Below are 27,025 nucleotides of genomic sequence, written 5' to 3'. Positions count from 1 at the left end.
GGACTCAAAGAATCGGCATTGTTCTTTAATGGGCGCGGCCCAATCAAGCAAATGATTCTCGCTAAGGAACAAGCCTTTAGTCGAGGGTAATCCTGACATGAAGAAGTTGAAGACAAAAAAAAGTCGGCAGGATCTACGGTGTATCTTATGTATGAAAGGCAGCAACCCAAACGCTCTTGATCAGCAGGCCGTTGCATCTTGTGTTTTGACGCTTCCCTATCTCAAGGTACCGACGGATATGGGCAGTATTCGTGGTGAGCTCCATCAGGGGTCCGAGACTTGGGAGTCGAGAATAGAGAGAGAGGGGAGAGGGGGAGGGGGAAACTAGGCGCTGTCAGTGGTTGCTTACAGGGCTGGGTTGGACATCAGGGCAGCTGCCCCACTGTAGCATCCTGGGCTTCCGTCCCGCTTCGCGTCACTTTCGAGTTTCGGACTTGGGGGCGGGAGGTACCTTAATAGAATGATGCATGATGGTCGGTGGGAGGCCAGTACTGCACTCACCAGCCCCCTCTTGCTGGAGGACTGAACGAGATAAACACACATAGTACATGCACCACATCGGCGGTACCTGTTGCACATTGCAGCGCGCTAAGACGGATATCCTTTAGCGGCCTCATGCCAATCGATAAGGGAGGAGCTCAAGACAGGTCATGCAAGATTGAGTGTGGATTACCTAAGTTGGTATCTACCTGGGTAGAAAGACAAAGCCCGGGGGGGGGGGGGGGGCCGTGAACAATGCTGCACCTGTCTTTAGGAGGTTCGGGACGGCAGGCAAAGCACCAACTCAAGACTCAATACTCTGTACGCACCTTGAATTTCCGGACCTTGTCTTCGACTGTGCGCGAACAAGGCTCTGTTCTGCATTCCTTTCACCGCCCTTCCCTCGGCCAACTGAAAGGCCTTCCGACTCGACCTCGACCTGAACCTTTAATATCCCTCCCCCTCCCTCCCTAACACTAAATCTGCTGGCCCCTTTTGCGATGCGAGCTTCCCGGGCCCATGGAACCACAAACCCCCCTACCGCTTTGACTTTCTATCACAACCACAAACCACCACGCGGCGCCAAACACAGTGGGACCGGATGAGAGACCATCTCGCTTTCCCACGTGCTTTTCAGGTTCCCCAAACCACCATCAACGCCTCAAGGATACATTGGCCTCGAAACATCCAACAAACACACGACACCCCAAGGACGCGCCCACGAAAGACCACGAACGCTGCGACCCAGCAGACGGGGCATCATGCCGTATTCAGAGAGCGCGCAGGCCGCGCTGGTGCAATGGGTAAGTAGGCATCTTCGAGCCTCCCTCCAGACAGCATCCCTAATTTCCCCATGACCTGTGTCATATCCTTTTCCCCAGTTTCCCGGCTCCAGACTGCTGCACTGTCACGATATGTTATGCTGACACAACACTTCTTCACAGGCCAACACATTTCCACTCGATAAAAAGGCCGACTCAATATCAGACTTTCTCGATGGCCACCTCCTGTCTCAGGTCCTCCAGGACCTGGATCCCTCTTTCGATTCCAATACCAGCGAGGGCGAGCTTTATGACGTCTACAAGGGCATCTCCAGGCTAGTTTATCGCGAGTGCCCCGGCCTCATACGCCAGACCAAGCTTGCCGACATCCGCCCCAGGGCAAGAGAAGCGCAGCCTGAAGCCATCAGCAAGGTATGCTCCCACCCGTGCCCCTGACGCCCGGGCCAGACCCGCCGTTGTCTTCAATGTCGTGAACGATCAGTATTGCTAACAGTGTGTGCTAATTAGCTTCTCGCCGTGCTGTTCGCCATCGCGATGCTTGGCAGCAACAACGCACGATACGTCACGCGCATCACCCAGGACATAACCGACAAGACGAACCTTATGCAGTTGCAGCGGGTTACGCAAGAGATGAAGGTGGCAATTGACGAGGCCGAGGCTCAGGACTTGGAGGAGGCCTCGGAGCCCGGCCATGAAAGCCATGACGCAGACCTCGCCATGGAAGCCGATAACATCCGCCTCCGCTCCGACCTTGACAAGAAGGGAAAGCTTTTGGCAGACATGGAAACGCGTTTGGGTCACCTGCAGGAGAGTTACGACGACTTGAAAGAGGAGGTTGTACGAAAGGGCAGGGAGCTGGAGGCGTTCCACAGTGCCCAAGATGGTGCGGGAAAGGAGGTCATCAGGTCGCTGGAGCTCAAGCTGCGCGAGCAGGATGAGCTCATTGCAAACCAGGAGGCCCAGGCCGAAGACGATCGTATCACCAAGGAGCGGTTGACGAGCGAGGTCTCGGCGCTCAAGGCAAAGACCCAGAAGCTTGAGATCCTGGACGACGAGGTGAAGGAGCTGCGGTTCAAGAACGAAGAGCTTTCTCGCAAAGCCAACATGGTGGAACGATACAAGCAGAAGCTGGAGGCGCAGTCCACTTTATCCAAAGAGATGGATAACCTGCTGTATGAGAAGGAGCAGATGCAGCGGGACCTCATTGAATACGAGAAGGTCTTGAAAAGGAACCAGGCGCTGGAGCAGACTAACGAGCAGTATGCCTCTAAGCTTCGGGATTATGAGCTGCAGTACGTTGAGCTCGACGCCCAGCGGAGGGCCCTTCACGACGACACCCAACAATTGAGAGCTCGTCTGGCAACTCTCGACGCTCAGCGTCTCTCTGATGAACGACTGATTGCCGATTTACAGGAGCAAATCAACTCGGGATCCCAAGCGGCCTTGTCGCCCGACGCCGGGACTGCAGGTTTCAGCCTTGAGGACGAGCTCGAGGGTGCTGGGGGCAGCACTGCTCCTAACCCTGCCCTCGAGATATCGCGCCTCAAGGCCGAGAACAACTTGCTCCGTAGTGGCATGGGCTCCGCTTCAGAGAACGCACGGTTACGACAGGAGCTCGAGGAGGAGCGCAAACAACGGGAGCGTATCCAAAAAACCTACAACGAGACTTTCGAGAAGCAACAGCTTGCGGAGGCTCAGGTTAGCGCTCTTATTGAGAGTAGCGGGGAAAAGTTAGTTGAGCTTGTCGACGAAGCAATCCGGCGAGGCTTAAATAGAGTGCTAACGCAAGACTACTACTACAGCGAAGTACTTGGCAATCTGAGGGTCCAAATTGACCAGAAGACACTTGAACTTGAAAGAGAAAGGAGACGACTGAATGAGGTTCAAGCGCAACTGGCTGACAAGGATCGCGAGCTCCTCAGCGCGAGGACAGATCTCTCCGCCGTTGCAAAGGATAGTGTCGAAGCTCTCGAGGAGCTCAAGTCTACTGATCAGCTTATCTCAGGGTCCATCCGGGAGGAACTCGATGCGGCACGCCAACAGCTCAAAAACCTTGGCACTGACCTCGAGGAGCAGCGCAGCTCGCTCATTAACGCCCTGCTCGAGAAGGATAAGCTTCGCAAGGACCTGGACGAGGCCAGGGAGGCACGACAAGACGGCACCGAGCCCGCCGAGCTTGTCCAGAAGCTCCAGGACAAGATTGAGAAACTTCGCGTCAGGCTCAAGGAGCGCACTTCGGTAAGTAAACACCGCAAACATCTTATCCCCCGACAAATCGAAGCCGGTGGAGCCAAGATGCCTGCTGTGCCTTCGAAAGTCATCGTGCACGAAGGCAACCCGGATTTTCGGAGTAGTTCCCCTCCGTGTCATTCCCACCTTAGTCTTCCTATGTTGAAAGGGCCAAAAACGAGATGGTGGAAGGTGTTGGGGCGGACCAAGTCGCCGTCTCCGTCTTCGGTTGGGCAGTGACGCGTTTTTTGACAAATAGCTTTCTATGATATTTTTGGCTCTATGCGGTTATGACTGACGGATGAATTTTCCTTTCCCTTTTTTAGCAATTGGAGAAGTCAGAACAAGACAAATACGAGTTCCAGCGGAAGCTCAAGGCCGCTGAGGGCGGAGAGGCCGCCGCGGCGCAAAAGGTATGTATCCAGCCCCCTTTAGTCTCAATGGCACCAATCCGTCATTTATTTGAATCTGTTCTCTCGCCGTGACGCTGTTGAGGGTATGGAAAACTCGGAAGCTGACAGCTGCGGAAAGGCCGCGAGCGACCAGATCATTAAGAATCTCCAGCGCGAGAACGCTCTTATCGCTACGGCGTGGTATGATCTTACTAGCCGTATCCAGAGCAACCATGTTGTGCTGCAGAGGCGGAGCGAGATGCCCAAGAGTTGGTTGGGTAAGCAGAGACAGATGGTCAACGGTAAGTTTCATTCTCTGTCTACCTTGTGCCCAGTTGCAGGCCTTGAAAGACTAACGGATGGAAACTGTAGCCACTCCCAGGAGATGAAATAACTTAAAGCTGGTTCCCTGCGTCTCTGCGTAACCAACAACGACGCACTCTTCCATTACAAATACCCGACTTCTCATCACACCGTATACTGGGTAGCAGAAAGCGCCGCGGCGTCGGTCTTTTCCTTTCGTCCCCTCTTTTTTGCCCTTCTTCTTTCCTCGTCCTGATTTCTTGTTCTCGGCGAAAAACACCGGGGTGGATGGCTTGTGGCTGGCCTGCATCTTAAGAGTGGTAAAGCATTGCATTGCACTGCGTGGTAACTTGGGCGGTATCATCTCCTTGCATTGTTTTTTTTTATGGGCGCTCTTCTCTTCACTTGTGAGGGGTTTAATTAACCTCTTGCTTCTCTTTCTTCCTGCGCTATCCTATATCTTCGTCTTGACTAGGAGTGTTTGCCAGCGTCTGGGGGTATTTGCAAGCTTTGGCCTATATCGTATAGCTTCCGTATCAATATATGCCCACCCCCTTTATTCCGGCTTCGGAACCTGCGGACCTCACGACCCGAACATTTTTTGGCTGACACAGCTTGATGTACGTGCCTGTTCTAGACAGAGGCACTGGTCTTCGATCATGTCGGAAATTATCCGGAGCCCCCCCCCCCGTAATCCACATGGTTTTCATCACTTGGCCTTCGGCTCAGGCTGACGCTGTTGATGAGCGAGCGATGGCGACGGATTTGGGTGACTCGACCTCTACACTCGGAAGACGACGGGGGCGGGCCCTGGAAACACAGTCTCCACAGCTTCGCTCTTTTGAGAAGCACCGACAGGGCCCGAGTCTATTCAGATTGAGTATTCCAGTTCCTTTGGATGTCATGCCTATCCTCAACACGTTGTCACGAAATGCTGCATAGTCAAAATGTGTGTGCGCACGCGCGCACGTATGTATCTTTTCCCCGTTGAATCGTTTGGCCATCCAACTGCAACCCGCTGGTTGTGGTTATTAATGAGACAGTAAGGTTGTGTTCTACATACAAGCGTGCAACGAAAAGAGGTTTTCTACACGGTACAACTGATCCTTGACGGGTTGGGGAGAGCGAAAATGCGAGTTTTGGCCACGTCGAACGCCAAGATGAAGCCCAGCTTGCTTCAAGTCAAGCAGCGAGAACGAGGGGGACCGACGAGAATGAACACCGTCCGATTCATGATCCATAAAAAAAAGGGTCCCGTAAAAAAAAGTTCCTCCGATTCACGCCCTCCTTCTTCCGGCCGTGGGTTCCGAAGGCGATGATGCATCACAGGAGAGACCACCCCCCAAAAATAGGACGTTACGAATAAACCTCCTCGTTTTCTTCGTGGCAATTGCGCGCAGGGTGGTGGCAGCCGGGATGACGGCGTCACGCGCGGGGATTCAGCATGGCCTGGAGAGCCCGTGCTCGTCTAGTTCTTTCCAGCAATGCGGCTAAGGATACCGGAGGAGTGGCCGCCCTTGCGCTGGGACTCGAAGATTTCGAGCATGTTCTTCCAGACTTGGCCGGGCTCTTGCGATGCGTCGAGGCCCTTCCAGATACCCGTCTGCTTGTAGTAGCCGACAACGGGAGCGGTCTGCGAGTGGTAGGTCGCCAGACGCTTCTTAAGGGCCTCGGCGTTGTCGTCGCTGCGCTGGATAAGCGGCTCGCCGGTAATGTCATCCTTCATATATTCCTTGGGGGGGTTGAAGGTGCTGTGGTAGCTGCGGCCACTGGCGGGGTGAACCAGGCGGCCGGTGATGCGGGCAACGAGCAGAGAGTCGTCGATCTGGAGCTCAACAGCGTGCTGGAGCTTCTGGTTGCGAGCCGTGAGCATAGCATCGAGGCCTTCGGCCTGAGGAACGGTACGGGGGAAGCCGTCGAGAATGAAGCTGTGGTTATCGTGGTCAGCAATGCCCTTGCTGCGTGACGTCTGGGACCCTTCAGGCCATCCGTCCGGTTCAGAGACGGGAAAAAGATGCGCCATACCCTCCCTTGCACTCCTTGTTGTTCTCCAGCTCCTCCTTGATCATGCCAATGACGATGTCATCGCTGACGAGACCGCCTTGGTCCATGATCTTCTTAGCTTCCCGGCCGAGGGGAGTCTTCTTGGCGACCTGGGATCGCAGCATGTCACCAGTGGCCTGGAAGTGAATATTGCGGTCAGAAAAACGATCTCGAGAGCGAAGACGAGAAAGACAAGGTCAATTGACTTACCAAGTGACAGCAGTTGAACTTCTCCTTGATCTTGGGAGCTTGGGTGCCCTTGCCTATGCGCAAATGTCAACATTACTATCACCGCGACGCAACCGCGTGTGCGAAAAGACACGGGATCAGAGCTACTAACCGGCACCGGGGGGGCCGATGAGGATCATGCGAACCTCCTCGGCGGTTGGCTTGCCAGAACCACCAGCGGCGCGGTCCTCCAGAGACTTGATTCTGGACTCAAGGCTCTCGACCGTGCTGGTCAGCTTCTTGACGGCTTCCTCGACGAGACTGCTCATTTTGACGGCTTGTGAAGATGTTGATATGGCCGGACCGAGGCTAACGGAAGGGGAAGGAGAAGAGGGGCAAAGAGATGCAGGAAGCAAGAGAAAGAGAGGTAGAGAGGAGAGGAGAGGGCTGAAGTCGCAGGTTAAGAGGGTTGGAAGGTCTGGGGGAGCAAATGCCAACTTGCGGGAAAAATAGAGGTTGAGAAATCGTTGCGAGGTCCCGGCAGGCCAAGTCGCCCAGGTTCCGTCTCCAGTTGTGCCAGGTACCGACTGAGGTACATACACCGTGCCGAGCTTTGCGCTTGTTGCTTCCCGACTTCCAGCACCTGCTTGCCTGTGAAAAAGTGGCTCCGTTGAGTGCAGGTGACAGGCCACTGAGCGGCCCCGGTGCCGCAAGAGGCCCCGGTGATTGGCCAGATCTGGGCCATGGGGGACGACCGCTGGGGGACCGCTGGGCTTTCTGCTGGGGAACAAGGTAGCAGGCGTTCGTTCGGCTGTTTCGCAGCATAAAAGCGCCCTCCATATTTCCGCCTTGGTGCCACTGGTTGCGCTTCCGTTACAGCGCTCGCCACATCATTGGTTACGCCCGCCGTTCCCTCTCCGCCGAGGTCCAGCGCAAATACGTACCGTCTTCATCGGGGGATAGCACCGCGAGTATTGGTCCTGCGAACTAGGTAGCTTGCGGATAAGGGACGGCGTCAGAAGCTCTTCAAAGGCGCGCCCCCGGCGCACCGGATGGTACGCCTCCTTGGTATGAGGTCACTGGGGTCAGGTTTTTCGTGGTTGGCTTCACTGTTCACAATGCCCTTGGTGTGGTTTCTCTCCTTCGGTGCGACAAGTGAGCCACTAGAGGCGGTCCCAGTCACCCGCAATTCTCCGATCGCCTTAACGACTTCATGTTCAGCTGTTACTTGTCGCTTGATTCTAGATGGAAATGGATCCCGGCATCAAGTTCTGGATCTCTATAGGTACTAAATAATGCCAGTGAGCAAGGAATGAACAAATCCAGCGCCGACGCCGGACGGCTGTCCCCAGGTCCTGTTGCCCAATGACTAAGGGTCAGAAGCATCCCTGACACAGTGGCACAGAGCCCACTGTGGCTGACATGTGTGGCTGGACCTTTGCTGACTATTAGGTGGTGATGACACGTGATCCGGCGAGGCTCGAGCTTTGCTTGCACCTAAGCCCGATTCGTAGCTAAGCTGGGTGGGAAGGCAGCCTCAGCAGTTACGACACCACCGCTATCTTACAACATCACGACAACCCAAATCCACCGCCGCCTCACCAACCTTCCTCCATCTCCGAACGAACCCGACCCAATCGACCTCACGACGCTACGACAATACCTCTATCATGCCTGCCACCACTGCAGAGACCCTGTCTCTCGTTCAGCGGAATGTCTCCGTTGCCCCTCTCGTGCTTCTTTCCGTTGTCGACCACTACAACCGCGCAGTAGTCAAGGGATCGAAACGTAGAGTGGTGGGTGTTCTTCTGGGTTCAAATGATGGCAACAACGTCCGCGTATCGAACAGTTTTGCAGGTATGCGCGCTTTGTTGGTTTGTAAATAATTTGACCATTCGCCCGTGAGGCTGACCAACCCATGCAGTGCCCTTCGAGGAAGATGACAAGGACCCGTCAGTGTGGTTCTTGGACCACAACTATGTCGAGGGAATGAACGACATGTTTAAGAAGGTCAACGCAAGGGAAAAGCTGATCGGCTGGTACCACTCTGGCCCCAAGCTGAGGGCGTCCGACCTCGAGATCAACGAGCTGTTCAAGCGCTACAACCCCAACCCTCTCCTAGTCATTATTGATGTCCAGCCGAAGGAGGCTGGCGTGCCGACGGACGCATACTTCGCTGTGGAGGAGATCAAGGATGTGAGTGTCATCGTAGTGCGCGACCGGAGCCCGGGCTGACCAACATCACTGCAGGACGGCACTACCACGTCACGAACCTTCGTCCACACCCCGTCGATCATCGAGGCCGAGGAAGCAGAGGAGATTGGTGTCGAGCACCTTCTCCGCGACATCCGCGATGTTGCAGTCGGAACTCTCTCGACGAGAATAACAAACCAGCTCCAATCCCTTCAAGGATTGCATCTCCGCCTCCGCGATATTGGCGCATACCTCCAGAAGGTTCTTGAGGGCCAGCTCCCCGTCAACCACGCTATCCTCGGCAACCTTCAAGACGTGTTCAACCTCTTGCCTAATCTGTCGACGCCAAAGGGTGACGGAAAGTCGAGCGGCGGCGAGCTGTCTCATGCCATGAGTATTAAGACCAACGACCAGCTCATGGCTATCTACCTTAGCAGTCTGATCCGCGCCATCACAGCCTTCCACGACCTTATTGAAAACAAGATCCAGAACCGGCAGCAGGCTGAAGAGAAGGAGGCCAAGAAGGACGAGGTGAACGGAAAGGACGAGAAGAAGGATGAGAAGGCTAATGGTGTTAACGGCGAGAGCAAGGAGACCTCCGACAAGGACAAGGAGGCCAAGGAGAAGAAGAAATAGACAACTACGCGGTGACGTAGCGGATGGGAGGGAACAGACACACAACGAGACTCAAACACGGGAACGGATACCCGCGATAGACATTGGGGCGTGGGCATGTCATAATATCTCGGCGTCCAGGAGGGCAGGCCGGGGGGAACAGGCATATTCGCAACAAAAGTGTGTGCCTTGTACAATGATAGCATGTTTTGGCTGATGATTCTGAGGTGTTTGTTTGAGGGAGGAGTTTGCAATTGCTCTCGTGATCACATTACATATCGGCGACCAACCCCGCCATCTCCTCCCTGCTCGTTCTCTTCTCCGCAACATACTTCCCCAACGCGTCCCCCCACTGCTCGGACAGCAGGCAAGAAAGCAAGTGCTTGCAGCAAGGCACACCGCCGCTACCCACTCCGTCTAGACTCAAACCTCCAAATTGCCATCCTCCCTCCTCGCCCTGTCTATCGGAGTCCTCGGTCACATCTGCATCCATGACCTCATCCTCGAGATCTTCCCCTGTGGCGGCAGTAGCAGCGGCGGCAGGAAACGCCTCGAAGGCAAAGTTGGCGCAAGTACAGTTCCAAGCTTCGAGCCGAACGAGGTAGGTGGTCGACGCCGAGACCGATGTCGCGAGGGCGTGGCTCCGGCGGGACATCGTCGAGGCAACGGAGCGGACCAGATGGAATGCGGCCGGGAGAGGTTGGGGACGGTTTGTGTGGTGGTATGGGGGCGCTTGAGAAGGAAAGGGTGGTGAGGACCCTTGCCCATCGGCGACGGTACCGGCCCCGTCGCAAGCGCGAGCGGGAGAGCGATGGTGGCGAACGAGTGCGGGGTCATCGGCGGGGTTGTCGTCTTCCCGCCCGTCGTCGCTGGATGCGGCGGGTTCCAGGACCACACGGGTGACGAGATTGCGGTCGAGGAGGTCCAGTGCCGGGAGGACTAGGGATGGGAAGAGGACGTGAAGGGTGACGAGGAGCGCGCGGTGGGATTGGGGGAGAGATGTGAGGGGGTTTCGCGTGTCGCCTGCGTCGGCGGATGACGGCAACGCGAGGGAGGCCGATGCGAGGGAGTTGATGAGGTTCGTGATGACGACTCGGGGCGTTGGGAGGCGGGTTGAGGGCGAAGGTCTTTGAGAGGATGACATTATTGTGGCTTGTTTGATGGAGTGAGGAGTTTGAAACCCATGTGTACGTATCAGTCAGTATGTACGGGTGGTGGAAATGATCGCAAGATGCTGTGTACTTTGCCTCGGATTTCCAATCAAAACAAACTCTCCGGGTTGTGACATGCCTCTTGTTGCTGTCGTCAGTAATATCGGATGATGCCACGGGAAATGGTCGTTATTGACCCCTTATCTCGGATCTGGTGATGGTGATACCCTAGGCTTCAACGAGGCTTTCAAGTTCGCAAACCGACCGACCGAAAAATCATGAACAGAAAAAAAAAGTCTCTTTATGAGTTTTGCCGCCTGAAGGCTTTTGTCTAATCACAATATGTCCGCCACAAAAGGCATAATAGTACAGAAAGTGTCCGCTTGAATCCGTTGCTCCATATCCAATGTTTCAACCTCCATTTCCCTCCTCTTCCGCCTTTTTATTTTTATTTTATTTATTTACCTTACACCCATTCCTTAGGCGCCTTGAGCACATCTACGAGACGCTGCTCACGGCTCTTGGGCTCAGGTTCGTGCATGTATTTCCAGCTTGCCGTCAAAGGCAAGCTCATCAGGATGCTCTCGACTCGCGAGCCGGGAGTGTTGAGGCCGAAGGCGGTGCCACGATCGTGGACCAAGTTGAACTCAACATACTTCCCGCGGCGGATTTGCTGCCACTCCTTCTCGGCCTCATTGAAAGGCATGTCCTTGCGCTTCTCAAGAATGGGAATGTAGCCCGGCAGGAAGGACTTAAGGCAGTCCTGGATAAAGGCGAAGGTGTTTTCGCGGTCCTTCTCGGTTTCGTCGAGGTCATCAAAGAAGATGCCGCCGATGCCGCGGCACTCGCCACGGTGCTTGTTATAGAAATACTCGTCGCACCACTTCTTGAAGCGCGGGTAGTAGCTCTTGTCATGTGCATCGCACGTCTCCTTGAGCGTCTTGTGGAAGTGCACGGCGTCCTCGTCAAAAAGGTAGGAGGGAGTCAGGTCGCTGCCGCCGCCGAACCACCAGGCCTGGGCGGTGCCGTCGGGGTTCGATGTCTCGAAGTAGCGATAGTTTAGGTGGACGGTTGGGGCCATGGGGTTTTTGGGGTGCAGGACCATGCTGAGGCCGGCGGCGAAGAAGGGCAGTGAGTCGACGTTATCGTCAAGGTTCTTGTGGTTCACGCGCATCTTGGCGATGGCGGGCTTGGGGAGGGTGCCGTATACGACGGACACGCCGACACCACCCTTCTCGAAGACATTGCCGTCCTGGAGCACGCAGGTGATGCCGCCGCCGCCCTCCTTGCGACTCCATTCGTCCTTGCGGAACTTTCCCCCGTCGACCTTCTCGAGCTCTTTGACGATAATCTGCTGCTGCTCCTTGATGAACTTCTCCATGCGCAGGCGCATGGGCGAGTCGACGGTGATGTCGGCCTCCCGCTTGGTCAAGGCATCGCGCTCGGCCAAAGTCGGCGGATCGAGTTGAAAGGGCTCCTGGACGGCCTTGATCGGGCAGCAGGTGTTAGCATTTCGGGAAGCTCAATGGTATGCGGAAGCGCCGGTAAGGATGTTGGCGTCGCCGAGCAAGAGGGGGGGAGGGGGCTGCAGTACCATCTTGTAGGCGAAGGGCGCTGCAGCGGCAAGGCCAATTGCTCCAATAAGAAAGCGGTTGAATGATGCGCCGGATGATTGACCCTTGAACTGGGACTTTGCGGAGGATGAGACGAGTCTGCGGCCTAATTGAAGCTGCTGTTGGTTGGCGAAGGCGAATGTGGTACGGGAGCTGCTAAGCTGTGCAAGCAATCTTTGCGCGTGCCGTGTAGAAGCCATGATGGGCGATCAATATAAATAAAAACTATAACGGTATAATGAAGGGGGAAAGGAGTGACTTGGGTGGTGACAGAAAAATCGGATGATTCTTTCTCAAGTGAGAAGCATAAGACCACTGGGTAACAATCATGGACTGACCGGAACGTCGTTCGAGCCAGTCAGGCCAGCTGTAAAGTAAATTCCGAAATCGTTCCACGTTCAATGGGCAGAACCCCCCGGTCACTGAAGCGACCGCGGCCAGAGCTGGGCCGTCTGGACCCTCCGGCCTGGGGAGGTGGGGCGAGGAGTGCAATGCCGTCGGGCGCCGGAGACGCTGCATTGTGCGTTGGAATCTCCCTGTAATCATTGCTTGCTGCATCATCCGCCTTTAATGATGTACTTCCTACCTACACTCCTTTTTTTATGACCGTTGCTGCTTCTTTCGTCTGCTTGCATATCAGCTAGCGCATTCAAATCCCTCTCTTCTCTCACGCTCGGCCTTACCAGTCGTTTAGATCAACAGAGCTATCATTCCATGGCTTTCCAGGTGTTGCATTCATTCGCTTCCCCACGGGTGGTAAGAAAACGCCAAGGGCCAAAGTCACAGCAGGCTCACTCTCCCATTGTCCAACATCCCAGGTCCGGCCTCGTCTGCAAAAGATGATCGTTCTTTCAGATGGTTTACTTCCATTTAAGCTTAACGAGAGGATGAAAAGAGCTGGTGTCCGGCGCCTTGGGTGCATCTTGCAGTAGCTCACAAGAGCTCGATTTCGGCTATCCGAGGTTCAGAGCGGGACTGTATTCATTAGGTAATCTTGCTCGATAAGCCCAGACCGTGTGTGCTGTTGAGTGTTCGAACTGTCGCAGTATTCGTACCAGTAATAAGATGTGAGTGGGCTCTAGCAGACTCCCATCTCTTACCTCTTACTGGGGACAAATGACGTCAAGACGGGGGGATGCTGAGCAAGGCATTGTGGCATCTGGTCCGCAGACGACAATGCACTTCAAGCAGCTTACGGCTTTGGAAGCACAGACAGAAAGTGGTTGCGTGCGCGTATCAGAAGGTTGCGATTCCTGCGATCTCGTGGGACTCTTTTCGTACTTCAGCTCAGTAGAAAGAAACACAAAGCGACAGAGTGTGTCAGGACCTCCTGTGACTCAGGTCGGATCCAGAAGGCGTGACAGACTGCCAGGCTGTGTCAAGTGGCTGCGTGGTCGGTCACCTGCCCTGCCCCTGGGGCCTGCACCAGCCTGGTTGGCCAAGCTGAGATGATAGTCGGTGTATTGCCCCGCTCCGAGAATCCGATAAGGATAAGAACCTACCTAGCTGGCCGCTGTCGAGATGAGAGGGGGGCGTGGGGTTCAATGTACGGCGGTGCCTATCCGTATGCTCTCCCAGGTAGCTTAGTCATTCTATTGGCCTAAAAGGTACTTCGCCCGCCAGGTCGTACCGTGAAAGGTACCTGGTGTCAGCTTTCTCGCCTTCCATTCTAGGTACCCCTCATATGCTAGGTAGAGGTCGGTACGCAAGCCAACCACCCACCCAACCAACCAACCTACCTGCCTGGCGCCTGAGCCACCCAGACACCCAGACACCTCCAGTCAGTGACCGCCCATTCCCGTGTGTCTGACCCCAAGGCACCCAAAGCATAGCAGGCGAGGCGGCAACCGATCCGTCCTTTCTTCTTCCTTCGCAAACGTGCCCCTCGTCACCTAAACTCTCCCTTCTACATACTTCGACACAACTTGTCAACGCTGTCGACGGACATCTCGCCATCTATAACTTGATCATCACCCAACTCCACAGGAGCAGACCATATCCAGAACCACAACCCACTTTCCCGTCGCCCACCCGCAATCCGTCATCATGCGATCCAAGTTCAAGGACGAGCACCCCTTCGAGAAGCGAAAGGCTGAGGCTGAGCGCATCCGCCAGAAGTACTCTGACCGTATCCCCGTATGTCGTCCCCTTTTCTGCGTTTGGTCTCTTTTCGCGGTCGTTCGTTGGGGGATGTCTGCCGTTCGGCGGCCGTCGCCGCATTCGTCAGCTTCGCGCCTTATCGGCGGTGCCCCACGTCCCCCGGCCGTCACCGCCGATCTCGTATCTACTGTCAAGGACTCTGCCACTAACCAAGGCTTTTGTAATACAGGTTATCTGCGAGAAGGTCGAGAAGTCTGATATCGCTACTATCGACAAGAAGAAGTACCTCGTCCCCGCCGACTTGACGGTCGGTCAGTTCGTCTACGTCATCCGCAAGCGCATCAAGCTCTCTCCGGAGAAGGCCATCTTCATCTTCGTCGATGAGGTGCTGCCGCCCACTGCTGCTCTGATGAGCAGCATCTATGAGGAGCACAAGGACGAGGACGGGTGAGTTGTCAACCCTCGTGACTTCGTTTTAGGCAACAGTGTGCTGACATGATGGCTAGTTTCCTCTACATCACCTACTCCGGCGAGAACACCTTTGGCGGCTTCGAAACGACTTAAGCTTCCAACCTTCTGATGGTCCAGTCACCTAACGGCTTCAGAATGTTCACGGCGTTTCGGTCTGCTATGCGCGGTTCAGCACTTTTGGAATGGGGTTTTCACACGGATATCGGTTTCCCCCGAAGCAGGGGTTTATGACGAAGAAACGCAGTCACGTTATCGCGCGGGGTCACAGGACAGGGTCAGGCGTGGCCCTCGGCCGATCGCAGAGAAACACCCGCGCGGCTTGGGAAACGCACCAAGATATGAAGGCTCGCGAGGACGATGCACGGAAACTGGCTTCATGAATTTCAAGTGGTTTCTTTAGATCGCATGGTCAGCTGCTTTCACGCATTTCTCTCATTCTCTCTCTCCCCTCTTTCGCTATGGTGACCTTGGCATTTTGTATAGCATACCATCCATTAGTGCGCATATCAGCCTGGCTTGACTCCTCTCGCACGTATTTTATTTAATACCCTGCCCCCTTCGCTCCGTTTTGAATCGGGCGTTCTTCCGTGAGGCCGAAGTACAAACATCGTGGGTGATGGCGCATGGCCCAGAGCCCAGAGCCGCAGGAGTGAAGCGACACAAAACGTGCAAGTACCTCAAGCAACATTCCCTGAAAGACAACGGTCAAAGAGTCGAGTATGAAATTAAGTCCACGGCGGAAAGGATGAGTTCTCCGAGACCCCGAAAGAGGGATTCGGTTCGCCCCGGCATCATGCATAATCTTGTTGGAAACGCACTAGCGAGTTGAGCTTGGATGCTCGGGCGAACAGATGGCACGTCTGAGAGTGAGATGACACGAGCCGACATCAGATCGCATTGGATATCGGATCGTGCGTTGGTTCTTTTTTCTTAGGTTCATTGCGGAGTGAATCTGTTCAATTTACGCCCCCTTCCCCCCCTCCCACCGTCGACATCCATTTCGCGATAATCCAGATGCTGTACAATTACATAAATCTGTCAACTACAAAATAAAAAAGGAAACCAGAAGCCATGGACTCATCCGACGCTGGGATGGCCGGTGTCAGTGACCGAGCATCTGCTGCATCGCGTTGAGGCGATAGCTCTCGCTCTTCTCCATGAGCTCCTCGTGGCGGCCCTTGGCGGCGACGCCGCCCGCCTCGACGACAAAGATAACGTCCGCCTTGCGCACCGTGTGTAGCCTGTGGGCGATGGCGATAACCGTGATGCCGCGGGCCGCACGCTCCAGCCCGTCCTGCAGCGCCCTCTCGCTCTCGGCGTCAAGGGCGCTCGTGCTCTCGTCCAGTAGTAGCAGCCGCGGCCGCCTTACAAGTGCCCTTGCAATAGCGATGCGTTGGCGCTGTCCTCCGGAAAGCTGCGACCCGTTGGGTCCGCATTCTGTGTCGTAGCCCTCTGGGAGGGCGGCGACGACGTCATGGATATTGGCGAGGCGGCAAGCCTCCTCAATCTCGGCGTCCGTCGCGTCCTGTCCAGGGCGCGCACCGAGACCAACGTTGAAACGCACGCTGCCATCAAAGAGGGCACTGTCTTGCGGGACGACGGCAATATCGTCGCGGAAGCTGGTGGTGGAGAAATTGGAGATGTCGACGCCGTCGACCTCGATTGTGCCGGCGCTGGGCGTGTACATGCGTTGGACGATGGCCATGACGGTGGATTTTCCGGCACCTGATGGCCCGACCAGTCCGCAGAACTGGCCCGGTTGGATCGTGAAGGACATATTGTCGAGAATCTGGACCTCGGGCCGAGCGGGGTACGAGAAGGAAACGCCCTTGAAAGCGACGGACACGCCGCCTCGGCCCGGGGATGGGCGTGGCCCAGGATCGGCGAGGGCCTCGACGTCCTTTTCCCTGCTCCTGGAAGACGGATCATTCTCATTGCTGACCTCGGACTTGTCGAGGTCGAGGAGACTGAAGATCCGGGACGCCGCCATGCGGGCGCGTGTCACCTCAGGCGCCAGACTGAACATCTGGCCCCAGAGCTGAGCGCCGACGAGCATTGCGACGAGGATGATGAGGAACTCGGTCTGCGTTGCGCGGCCCTCAATAATCTGCTTCGAGCCCCACCAGTACGCGAAGGCGTAGATGACGTTGCCCGTGCTGTTGGCGATGGCAAGCCAGATATTGGCGATGGCGCTGGCTGAGATGATTTCCTTCTTTGGCCCTTCGAGGGCCCGTTTGTACTGGCCGAGGACCTCGTGTTCCAGAGAAAGAGTGGCGACGGTCTTGATGGAGTTGACGGACTCCACGGTAATGCCCACGGCTTCAGCATATGCCCCCGCGTGCTTCTCCTCAAACCTTGAGAGTACCCTGATCTGCATAATGCCGGAACCGAGGAGGATAGGGATGATGACAAGACACACGATAGCGATTCGCCAGGCCAGGAAGTGGGAGTAGATGATGGCCACGATGAGATTAACGACAACGGCGAATATCGTGCCCATGATGGAGCCGCTAAAACCACCAATGGCTGCAGCATCCTTGGTAATGACTGACAGGAGCGTCGAGGGGTTGCGGTTCTCGGACTGGTGCCACTCGAGCTCCTGGCGAAAGAGGGAGCGGAACGAGCGTACGCGGATGGCGTACAGCAGCTTTTCGGCGAGGTAGCCAAAGGCGGACCAGCTGGCCAGGTTCGCGACGAGCTCGACGCAGGCGAGCATGAAGAACAGGCCGGCGAAGAAGGCCCCCCTACTCGAGATAAAGCTTGGCTCGTTGCAGGGGCTCGCGACGCCGATGGCGTGGCCGAAAATGGTGCCGGACGCGCTGTAGGTGCAGCCGACGATGAAAGCGGCGGCGACAGCCAGGAGGAGCCAAAGAAGATGGGGGCGGACCATGACGCCGATTCGCTTTGTGATCCACCAGGTCGACTTGTCAGTGTCGAGGCCGCCAGCCTGAAGTTCTTCCGCAGCGGATTTCTTCTTGTCCTTCTTGTCCTTCTTGGGTTTCTCGAGCTCCTTTTCTCCCGCTCCTGTTTCGATGGCATTGGCGAGGTCCGTGGGATCGACGCCGTGTTTCTCAATGTTGATCGAGGCAGCCGATGATTCAACGGCGGTGCTGGTGCGGGATGGAGCCTCGTCTTCTTCAACCCCGTGGATGTTTTGTAAGTTGACGAGGTTTGCGTATGCCCCGTTGCGTGCGACCAAGTCTGCGTGGGTTCCTTGCTCAACGATGTCTCCGGCGTTCATTACAATGATGTTATCTGCGTTCTTGATCGTGGAGAGCCGGTGAGCGATGGAAATCAACGTCCTGCCCTTGGAGACGTTCTCAACGGCCTTCTGAATTCGGTATTCGCTGGCAGAGTCCAGCGCCGCTGTGGCCTCGTCAAGAATAAGAATCTTTGGGTCGCGGATGAGAGCTCGCGCCAGAGCCACACGCTGTCTCTGACCGCCGCTGACGAGCTTGCCGCCGCTGCCGACGGACGTTCCAAACCCGTGCTTGAGACGATCTATGAAGATGGTTGCATCTGCCAACTCGGTCGCATGCTGCACAAGCCTGACAATCTCTACCACTTCTGGTCCGTATGCCTGGGCCGCGGTGTTGAGGTCTGCGCCGCTCATTAGGTCCTCAGCAAGCTGGCCGAGTTTGGGTCCGTAGAGCGCCCCCTTAAGCCCCTGGTGTTCCTCTCTTGGTGAGTTCACGAGACCGAGGGCGATATTTTCTAGCACGGAACGGTCGAGGAGGGATGGTTCTTGCTGGACGAGACTGATGTAACTGCGCACATTCCTCACGTTCAGTGTGCGAACATCATGACCGTCGATAAGCACTGCGCCCGCTTTGGGGTCGTAGATTCTCGTGGCCAGACCGGCAATAGTTGATTTGCCGCTTCCCGAGAGACCGACGATGGCAGTGTACTTTCCACCAGGGCACATGATAGATACGTTCTTAAGCACATCCGTGTCGGCTCGTGATGGGTAGGCGAAGGTCACGCCACGCAGCTCGACCTCGCCGGTAATGGTGGATGGTAGCTTCTCACCCTCGTCGGTCACGGAGTCGATGCTGGACTGCAAATCGATATCCGCGCGGAGCTTAAGAAATGCGGCGGCTGCCGAGCCGAAAAGGGGCAATAGGGGTGCGATGGTACCCAACATGATGCAAGCTAGCCTTGGTCAGCACAAGTGTGCAGCTTGGGGGGGGGGGGGGGATCAACGGGAAACATACCGTCGACGATGAGGAACACGACCGTGTAGATGTCGCCTACCGAAGTACCATTGCCCGTCCCGGCCACCGACGCCGCGATGGCTTTGCTGCCTTGCCAATACGCGAGGGCATTCGCAGAGTAGGCGATGAAGTATAGCAGTCCGGCCTGAGACGCAGCAGCCACGGCTTTCTTGATGCCCTCTTTCTGGGCTACCATGACATGAGACGAGAATTTGGCTTCCAAGCGGGGCCCCGCACCAAAGGCTTGAACTACTGCGACGTGGGACAGAGCCTCGGATGCGATAGATGATGCCTTCGCCATGCCGTCAGACATGGTCCCTGTCCATTTCTGGACATATCCACCGCAGACGATGGACGCGATCAGGTACGCGGGGATAAGGGATACCAGCATGCCTGCCAATGGGGCATACTTGATGAAGCCAATGACGTAGGCCGTGATGAAGAACGAAATAGTGGCGATGAAAATGCCGACTTTCTCCGACGTTCCGGTCTGGATAGTCTGGATATCAGAATTCAGGCGCGAGGACACCTCGCCTGCTTGTCTGCTCTCGAAGAAGCCAACGTCCTGTCTCAGCAGGCTCTGGAAGTATTTCTCCCGGAACCGCTGGGCGAGCCTCTGGCTCAGCACGCTCCAGCAGGTGGTGTAGCAGTATATCAAGGCGAAGCTGCCGATGCTGATGTACACGAGCTTAAGGACCTTTTCGTTAACCGCGGCTTGGTAGGCGTCCGCATCCCCGACGCCCTCGGAGCACGTTGCGCCGTTCATATCGTCAATGAGCTGACCAAAGAGGATTCCCATCAAGGGGAAGGGCACGCCGGCAGCCGCGGCGGTGATGCTGCCCACGACAAAGAGCGTGACGTCGATCCATGTTGGGTCGGCGTAGAACAGGAGCTGGAAAAAGCTGAAGACGGCCTGGAAGCGCTGGAAAGATGGCAAAGGTAAGCCTCGCGATTGGCGAACACCGGCGATGGTTACCCGAGAGCTGAACTTACCTTGGGAGTTACATTTTCTGGCGTCTGTTGCTGTTGTTGCTCTGGCAACGTCGAAACATTATGGGCAACCTGCTCGGCCGGAGCCACTCTCAAGTCTTGGTCGGGCATAATGAAGCGACCTGACATCCCAAAAACCAATAGCGTGTTGCCGGCATTTCAGCAGGAGTCAGTCGATTAAGAAGGAAGATGCATCACGAGACTCGGGCGTACAGCTGTGGCAAGGAAGATCCGGTGTGCGAAGCTAGGGGCTCTGCCGGAGTGGAGGGATGATTTTGTCACCGGCATCCACACAAAAGTTTGGCGGGTAGTTAGGGGAATCATCACGGTTGGTCATGGTCGATGACAACAGATCTCATCGAAGAGAGACTCCGCTACGGCATTGAAAGATGCCGCTCTGCCGGCAAAGTAAAGTTTCCACGACGTGAAATACGGGCGTCGGGGTTCCAAGGGGCGGCGACCGGTAGTCAACGATGGCGCTGATCCCCAAAGAGAGTCCTCGGGGCCCGTCAAGCAGCGAGAGGCCATCATCGATACTTTTGTCAGGGTTCCAGCATGTGAGTCGTCCCCGTGGCATCCTGGTAGGTTGGTACGTACGGAGTAGTGGTCTAGACAATGGAGCTCGCACGATAGCCTCGATAGCAAGTGACGATGGAGGAACTCCGAGGGCTTCCACGCCGGGGAGGGGGGGTGTGAAGAAAGTGAGAAGACGACATACTATGTACGTTGTACAGTGCAGAGTGCGGATAGGTAGGTGGGAAGACATTTCAAGTGGGGCCGATGCCGGGCTTGTGAGGCTGGATCAGATAACTTGTCTTGGCGGGAGTTGATGTCAATTTTTTCCGCATCCGGTAAGGTCGAGTTCTCTCATCCCGAATGACTGAGTGGGTCGGAAGTCTGAGACGCAAGGAAGGGGATCCTTGTTTTCCTTTTATTTATTTTTGCGGATCTACACTTGTACACACGAACTTGTTCAGTGTTCACACCTCTTCCCTTTTCTTCCCACCCTCTCTTTACGCACACGAATCAGATGGGGGGAAAAAACCAGGCGTACGAGTTGCAGGCATTGCGGCAACTCCTGGAGAAAATGGCGCATTTCTGGATGCTGCCCTCGCTTTCCTCCCCGGCCAACGCCCACCGACCGACCGACCGCCATGCCCACTCGCACACCCACTCTCATCTCGAATTTGTCAAAGAAACAGGCCTTTGAAGCACTGATGGCGGCACTACGCATACGCTACCAGGTACCTAGCTTCAACGGCCTCCATGTTCACTCAGGAAGCAAAAGAACCACGAGATGGATCAGATGGACTCCCTTGGGGCCTGAGGACTGCTACCCGCTGAAAACGAGGCGCAGGCAAGAGCGCATGTACATTTTCCCCCATTCTTCTTTTTTCTCATTTGTCCCCTTTAGGTAATGAACGGTCTAATCCCAGCGAGACTGTGCCTGAAGACCCCCCGGGCTAGGGGTGGCTTGCAGGCCTCTGGACGGATCTGATAACTTTAACTCCTCCCACCATCTGATAACTCCCGCCAAATAACCCCCTCAACGTCCAAACCACCCACCCCTCCTCCTCCTCCGCCTCCTCCTTTCATCAACCGGTGACAGGTTACAGCCAGCAATTTGAACCTGACCTCTTAGCGTCTGCCACACGTACATACACACATCATCCACACGTGCTTCCACGAGGAGTCACATTGCATCCATAGCAGCATTAGATAGTACATCGTTTCTCCATGATCCCCTCCTGTCCCTACAAATCCCCCTAGAACATCCCGCGTGTCCAAGCCCATCCAATCATGCCGTCATTTCCGCCGTTGCTTGCCCTCCCCCACCTCCAACCCGAGCCCGCCGGTCCTTCGGCCTCTCTGCCTTGAGTCCCTTCTCCTCGATCGCCATGGCCTGGTGGATCCAGATTGTCCCCCGTCCTGCCGTCTCGGCTGCAGTGCGTCTCATTCTCCGAGCCACCCCTCGGCTCAACTTGCCCTTGTCGTCGCCCTCGCCCTCGCCCTCGCTCTCATCTGCCTCTGCCTCTGCTTCTGTTGCCCCGTTCTTGAGAGGTGAGCCTGGATCCCTGTTGTTGGGAGGATTCGGTGGGATTCATCGGGCAACTTTAGCCAGTCCCTCAACCCCTCGTCCAGAGCAACTCCGTTCCGATACAGGCCCTCCGTTCGGCTTCCGGTGGGCTCTGTCTTTATGTCTACTATTGACCGCGCAACTGTTCCCGTCTGCAACTGCTTCTTCACACCTCTTGTCCGCATCTACTTGCCTTCCCCTCTCCGCCTCGTCACTAGCAGAGTCTATCAGCTTCAACCAGTCCTCTCCCCTCTTCTCACCCTCCTTGGACTTGAACTCTTCCTGCCCCCAGAATATTTTGGCACAGACAGACAAGATGGGCTCTCTTCCTGGTGCTATCCCGCCCGTCAGGGTTTTCATCGTCGGAACCTCGTACGGCGGCGTTTCTGCGGCATTGAACCTGCTCGACCTGAGCAGCGGCAAGCCCCCTCGTCTCGCCCACACGCCCTACGAGCACCACCCGGACTTCAAGAATATCCCCATCGACATCACCATCGCCGACGAGCGTGATGGCTACTGTAAGCCCAAACCCTCCTTTTTGGCTGGCCGCCGAAACGAAAAGGATGCTGCTAACCAGACCTCCCTCAAGTCCATATCATTGGCACGCCGCTCGCCTTCGCCGACTCCAAATACGCAGCAAAGTCTTGGGTCAAATTCGACGACATCCCCTCGCTTCAGCGGCCCAACGTGCGCTTCGTCCAGGGCTCTGTCTCCAAGGTCGACCCAGCCACCAAGACGGCTACTGTCCTTGACCACGTCACCAAGCAACCCCGGAACTACTCCTACGACTTCCTCATTGCAGCCTCGGGCCTGCGTCGCGTCTTCCCCGTCGTGCCTCAGTCCTTGACGCGCAAGCAGTTCCTCCTCGAGGCCGAGGAACAGATTCGCTCTGTCAAGAACGCCCCTGACGGCGTCGTCGTTGTGGGCGGCGGCGCCGTCGGCATCGAGATGGCCGCCGAGCTCAAGCTCTCCGAGCCCTCGACAAAGGTCACCCTCGTCCACTCCCGCGACAAGCTTCTCTCCTCGGAGGACCTGCCGGACGAGTGCAAGGACAAGGCGCTCGAGCTCACGCGTGAGGCCGGTGTCGAGGTGCTCATGAGCCATCGCGTCAAGGAGACGCGTGAGCTCGACACTCCTGCCGAGAACGGCCGCGCGCGCTACGAGATTGAGTTCACAAACGGCACCAAGCTGGTGGCGTCCCAGGTCATCATGGCCATTTCCCGCAGCGTCCCCTCGACCGACTACTTCCCCGCGGCGGCCAAGGACGAGCAAGGGTTCGTCAAGGTGCACCCGAACCTGGTGCTGTCGGGCGACGTGCCCAACGCCCGGGACCACTTGGCCGTTGGCGACATCGCGCTCTGGTCGGGCATCAAGCGCTGTGGCTCCGCGATGCACATGGGCCACTACGCAGCCATCAACGCGCACCAGCTCATGCTGGCCAAGCTGACGGGCCATGCCCACAAGCCCACCTTCTCGGAGCTCGGTCACGTCGAGCCCATGATCGGGCTGGCCATCGGCAAGAAGGCCGTCGCCAGCGGGCCCCTGGTGGGTACCACATGGGGCGAGGATGTCATGCACGCCTACTTCAAGGACGACCTCGGCTTTGACAGTGAGTTGCCGTTCTTTTCTTCTTCACAGCCCACTCGTCGTTGTCGTCAATAGATTAGTTACTAACCGTTGTGGCTACGCAGACTGCTGGAACCACATGAAGATGGGACAGGCTCCCGAATCTTGATTCACATGTTGTCAGAATTCTTTATTAATATTATGTTTCCTTTTTCTGCACAGGGGAAGGGAAGGAAGGATCTTTGAGGGAAAACGGTGTTCTTGGGAGTAATGGCGACGACGCAAATAAGTCCGTCGGGTAGTTTTAGACTGAAGCTGACTAGACTTGTATGCAATGTATCTATGAGAAAAGATATTCAGTAATCAAAGAGCGTCAGCATGAATTGTGCCTACCTAAGTATGCCTTAGTTAACCGGGATTTCACACTTGTGTCTTCACCCTGGAGATTGACAGGATATTCATTCAGAAACCTTGACATAATTCTACAAAAAAAAAAGAAAAAAAAAGAAAGAAACCTTCCCTGGACCCGGCTTCACATTCAGTTCGCACGCGTTCATGTACACGCAAACCCCCCACATTCCGACCGTGGTCAAAAATCTACCTTATCCACTTACACCCACTCACCCACCCACCCACTCACACATACAATCCCCCCTCCCTCATCACCATCATCACTTCCCGGTGTCAGCCTACTCTTTTACGTACGTAGCTTGGCTCACAGCTTGGGCACCAGCTGGATGCGCATGCCGCCGACGACCTTTTCGTTGTCGCCGAGCGGGCACAGCTGGAAGAAGCGCTCGCGCGAGCACCGCACAAAGGCGCTGCGCTTGTGCGGCAGGTCGACGAACTTGTCGAGGCCGAAGCCGTGCATGAAGTCGTACATGAGGACCGTGTCGTTGGTCTTCTTGGGCTCGCCGACGACCCAGCTCGTGCGCGGGTCGTCGAGGAAGAGGAAGTGTATCAGCGAGGACCACCATGCCGTCACGCGGTGCGGGCCGCGGAAGCGCACGTCGCCCACGAGCGAGTGGCGCCCGCGGTCCCAGTCCTGCGCGTCGTAGTAGCCGCCCAGCTTGTCCTCCTGCGGTCGCGAGTGTTAGTCCGATCACTTTCACCACTAAGTAGGTAGGCAGAGCAAAGGGGGAGGGGGGTCCGAGAGAGGAAAGACTAGGAGGAGGATGATGATGATGATGATTGAGATGGAGAAGAGACGCACCTTGGCCCAGTAGACCTCAAAGTAGGCAAAGAAGGTGTCCTCCCAGGCGGCGAGAATGGCGAACTGGTGCGGGTCCTCGTCGATCTTGCGCAGGTACTCGCGGTGCTGGTCGAGCGTGCCCGTCTCGTTCCACCCCTGCGACACGCGCGGGTCGTTCTGCCACTCGTGGAAGAGGCGCAGGTGCTCCGGGTTCTTGTAGTCGAGCGCGACCATGGAGAAGGTCTCGCGCAGGTGCGGGATCCAGCGGCTGTAGACGGTGGCGCCGGGCGCGGGCTTGGCCGGCCGGATCGGGTGCCAGGCCTGCTGGTAGAGGTTGGGGTTTGCCGGGTCCGAGGCCGGGACGGCGGTCATGGTGTGCTGCAGCGGCGTGAGGGGGTACGAGGACAGAGGGCGCTCGAGGCTGGCGGGGGACTCAGCGGGAAGCCAGACGGGGCGGGGGCCGAAGGGGGAGCCGGCACCCTGCCAGAAGGCGGAGCGGAGCAGGACGACGGTAGACAGCTCGGGCGTGGAGGCGGGCTTCTGCGTCTCGTCCTGGGTCGGGTGCTCGATGGCGAGCAGGACGTCGCGGAGCTGCTGGCTAAGATTGCCGGCGCCGGCGCCGCGGAGCTCGAGGCGGACGAGCTCTTCCGCCGGGCGCAGGACGAAGAGGACGTAGACGAGAAGCCATGCCTGGGCGAGCGTCGGCGCGGTCTTGCCGTCCCAGGAGAAGACGGTGCTCGGGGAGCGGCGGGAACGGGCCCACGCGCTGTTATTGGAGTCGGCGGGGAGCTCGCTGGACTTGAGGCCCGCGGGTTCTGTGAAGTAGAGGTTCTCGCTGTGAAGACGCTCAGGCAGGGCGGCCTGCTTTGTGTCCTTGGACGGGGCGAGGGGGACGAGGCGGTAGAAGTGAAGACCGCCCTCGGCCGTCTTGCCGGCGAAGGTGTCGTGGTTGAAGGCGCGTTGGACCGCGTACTCGGTGTGGTACGGATGAGGGAGCTTGACGATGCTCTCGCTAGAGGAGACGGAGGAGAGGGAGATTGGTGCCGACATGGCTGCGGTTTTCTCGTCGTCTAATGACTGACTGACAGACTGTGGACTCGCAGGATCAATCGGGTTTGGTCGTTGTTTCTGCGGGCAAGAAAACAAGCTTCGAGGAGGGAGGGTATCAAGGGATGGAAGCAAAGTCTCCTAGGCTTGGACAGGGTTGTTTGCGATGGTCTTCACAGCTTCAAGATCCTGAATATGACGGACACCTGGACAGTGAAGGTTTGAGGAAGAAAGGACGAGCTTCCTTCGATCTCGCGGAGCTTCACGGGAATCTGTCACCACCGCCTACTCTTTTGGACAGACACGCCGAACCGGCGCCATTGACTCCCCTTTGTCGGCCCTGCAACGACCCCATCCCCCCCCCCCTGGCCCCTCGAAGCAATGCCAGTTGCCCACTCGGTTCCGCTATGCCATGGTTCAGAGATTTTTCGGCCACGAGCTGCAAGACGCAACAGCTCGAAGCGAGGGACCGAAGCGAGGAACCGACTCGACCGAGGCGCCTAGCAGCTCCACGACCGGGCCATGACATCGTTTCCAGCACACCGTCACTCACGCAAGTTTTGAAGACTGGGGGTGGTGGTCAGAGGAGAGGGAGGTTGACGGCGGGGTGGGCTTGTTGTACCTTGACCCCGCGGCAGCTTTCGGGGATGGGGGAGTGAGTGTAGATGAGATTCGTGATGGGTACGCAAATGTACATACATAGTGATGGGCAGGGTGGGAGTGGGGGTAGTGCCTTTCAGGGTAACTAGGTACCTAGGTAGAAAGAGACCTCTCGGTTGCTTGGGGTTGGCCCACGCCGTTCACTCACAGAAAAAGCCAAGACCGTGTATTCGTAGTGTACATAGAGGCTGGAAGGGCTGCGAAATGCTCCGAGGGATTTTAGGCATGTCCCAGTTTTCGGACGGATCTGATAACATAGAGTTCGGTCAGGATTGCGCGGGATGGGGCTTGTCGTGGTCATCCCTCGTGGTTGTCGCAACGAAGCCAGTTGCGTGCGTGGCTTGGCTTCCGGTTTGTTTTTTTCTTTCTCTCTTATTTTCTGCAGGGAAGCCGGTGTGGCACTGGCTTGTACTCAGCGGATCTGATAACTCTATCAGAACCTAGTTCGGTCATATCTCCGACGTCCGAGTGGCGCTTGTCCACTTGGAGCGCGCGCCAGCCGGATCTGATAAGATCAAAGGCAAAATTTTCTCATGGATGGCTCCATGTCAGTGGGTACCGCTTGTAGCCTGTACCGGTACGAAGTACCCACATCGAGGGTCTTCTTCAACCTCTCGAGCCTGAGGTACCCATGCTCATGACATTTAGGTACCTGGATGATTAGGGGTGCACCTAGCAGCAGCTGGTACAGGGTCAGATTCGGGCGAAGGTGCCTATTTTGGTGCATCCGTGGGAAAAT

At 56.5% G+C, this 27,025-nt stretch overlaps 9 protein-coding genes across 9 annotated transcripts; 4 read left to right on the top strand and 5 right to left on the bottom strand.

Moving 5' to 3' along the window:
• Positions 1 to 763: 763 nt before the first annotated feature.
• Positions 764 to 4,701, top strand: CDEST_06376 (Putative CH domain superfamily protein). Its single transcript, XM_062922535.1, has 7 exons — positions 764 to 1,283; positions 1,425 to 1,673; positions 1,770 to 2,992; positions 3,065 to 3,500; positions 3,818 to 3,904; positions 4,023 to 4,185; positions 4,256 to 4,701. The coding sequence occupies exons 1-7, from the start codon at positions 1,242 to 1,244 to the stop codon at positions 4,270 to 4,272; spliced, it is 2,217 nt and encodes a 738-aa protein (XP_062778586.1). The 5' UTR covers positions 764 to 1,241; the 3' UTR covers positions 4,273 to 4,701.
• Positions 4,702 to 5,654: 953 nt separating this feature from the next.
• Positions 5,655 to 6,726, bottom strand: CDEST_06375 (Putative adenylate kinase/UMP-CMP kinase, adenylate kinase, active site lid; the record flags this gene model as incomplete). Its single annotated transcript, XM_062922534.1, has 4 exons — positions 5,655 to 6,114; positions 6,212 to 6,366; positions 6,440 to 6,492; positions 6,570 to 6,726. 4 exons carry the CDS (start codon positions 6,724 to 6,726, stop codon positions 5,655 to 5,657), a joined length of 825 nt encoding a protein of 274 aa, XP_062778585.1.
• A 1,206-nt stretch (positions 6,727 to 7,932) lies between these two features.
• CDEST_06374 (Putative 26S Proteasome non-ATPase regulatory subunit 7/8, MPN domain-containing protein) lies at positions 7,933 to 9,429 on the top strand. Its single transcript, XM_062922533.1, has 3 exons — positions 7,933 to 8,254; positions 8,322 to 8,593; positions 8,648 to 9,429. The coding sequence occupies exons 1-3, from the start codon at positions 8,068 to 8,070 to the stop codon at positions 9,224 to 9,226; spliced, it is 1,038 nt and encodes a 345-aa protein (XP_062778584.1). The 5' UTR covers positions 7,933 to 8,067; the 3' UTR covers positions 9,227 to 9,429.
• A 1-nt stretch (position 9,430) lies between these two features.
• Positions 9,431 to 10,349, bottom strand: CDEST_06373 (uncharacterized protein; the record flags this gene model as incomplete). Its single annotated transcript, XM_062922532.1, has 1 exon — positions 9,431 to 10,349. One exon carries the CDS (start codon positions 10,347 to 10,349, stop codon positions 9,477 to 9,479), a length of 873 nt encoding a protein of 290 aa, XP_062778583.1. The 3' UTR covers positions 9,431 to 9,476.
• A 291-nt stretch (positions 10,350 to 10,640) lies between these two features.
• On the bottom strand, positions 10,641 to 13,241 carry CDEST_06372 (Putative coproporphyrinogen III oxidase, aerobic). Its single transcript, XM_062922531.1, has 3 exons — positions 12,653 to 13,241; positions 11,951 to 12,594; positions 10,641 to 11,842 (listed from the first exon to the last, which is right to left on the bottom strand). Exons 2-3 carry the CDS (start codon positions 12,167 to 12,169, stop codon positions 10,823 to 10,825), a joined length of 1,239 nt encoding a protein of 412 aa, XP_062778582.1. The 5' UTR covers positions 12,170 to 12,594; positions 12,653 to 13,241; the 3' UTR covers positions 10,641 to 10,822.
• A 438-nt stretch (positions 13,242 to 13,679) lies between these two features.
• On the top strand, positions 13,680 to 15,090 carry CDEST_06371 (Putative autophagy protein Atg8 ubiquitin). The gene is made up of 3 exons (XM_062922530.1): positions 13,680 to 14,105; positions 14,299 to 14,516; positions 14,576 to 15,090. The coding sequence occupies exons 1-3, from the start codon at positions 14,016 to 14,018 to the stop codon at positions 14,631 to 14,633; spliced, it is 366 nt and encodes a 121-aa protein (XP_062778581.1). The 5' UTR covers positions 13,680 to 14,015; the 3' UTR covers positions 14,634 to 15,090.
• A 437-nt stretch (positions 15,091 to 15,527) lies between these two features.
• On the bottom strand, positions 15,528 to 20,087 carry CDEST_06370 (Putative Type 1 protein exporter). Its single transcript, XM_062922529.1, has 3 exons — positions 19,748 to 20,087; positions 18,755 to 19,676; positions 15,528 to 18,692 (listed from the first exon to the last, which is right to left on the bottom strand). Exons 1-3 carry the CDS (start codon positions 19,871 to 19,873, stop codon positions 15,643 to 15,645), a joined length of 4,098 nt encoding a protein of 1,365 aa, XP_062778580.1. The 5' UTR covers positions 19,874 to 20,087; the 3' UTR covers positions 15,528 to 15,642.
• A 1,498-nt stretch (positions 20,088 to 21,585) lies between these two features.
• CDEST_06369 (Putative FAD/NAD(P)-binding domain, FAD/NAD(P)-binding domain superfamily) lies at positions 21,586 to 23,770 on the top strand. The gene is made up of 3 exons (XM_062922528.1): positions 21,586 to 22,339; positions 22,411 to 23,430; positions 23,513 to 23,770. Exons 1-3 carry the CDS (start codon positions 21,643 to 21,645, stop codon positions 23,554 to 23,556), a joined length of 1,761 nt encoding a protein of 586 aa, XP_062778579.1. The 5' UTR covers positions 21,586 to 21,642; the 3' UTR covers positions 23,557 to 23,770.
• A 284-nt stretch (positions 23,771 to 24,054) lies between these two features.
• Positions 24,055 to 25,870, bottom strand: CDEST_06368 (Putative acyl-CoA N-acyltransferase, acyltransferase MbtK/IucB-like domain-containing protein). The gene is made up of 2 exons (XM_062922527.1): positions 24,601 to 25,870; positions 24,055 to 24,465 (listed from the first exon to the last, which is right to left on the bottom strand). Exons 1-2 carry the CDS (start codon positions 25,627 to 25,629, stop codon positions 24,103 to 24,105), a joined length of 1,392 nt encoding a protein of 463 aa, XP_062778578.1. The 5' UTR covers positions 25,630 to 25,870; the 3' UTR covers positions 24,055 to 24,102.
• Positions 25,871 to 27,025: the final 1,155 nt, after the last annotated feature.

This window comes from Colletotrichum destructivum, chromosome 4, assembly GCF_034447905.1.
Source record: "Colletotrichum destructivum chromosome 4, complete sequence".
In the NCBI taxonomy this organism is placed as follows: Eukaryota; Fungi; Ascomycota; class Sordariomycetes; order Glomerellales; family Glomerellaceae; genus Colletotrichum; species Colletotrichum destructivum.
This window is presented reverse-complemented; position numbering and strand designations above follow the sequence as displayed.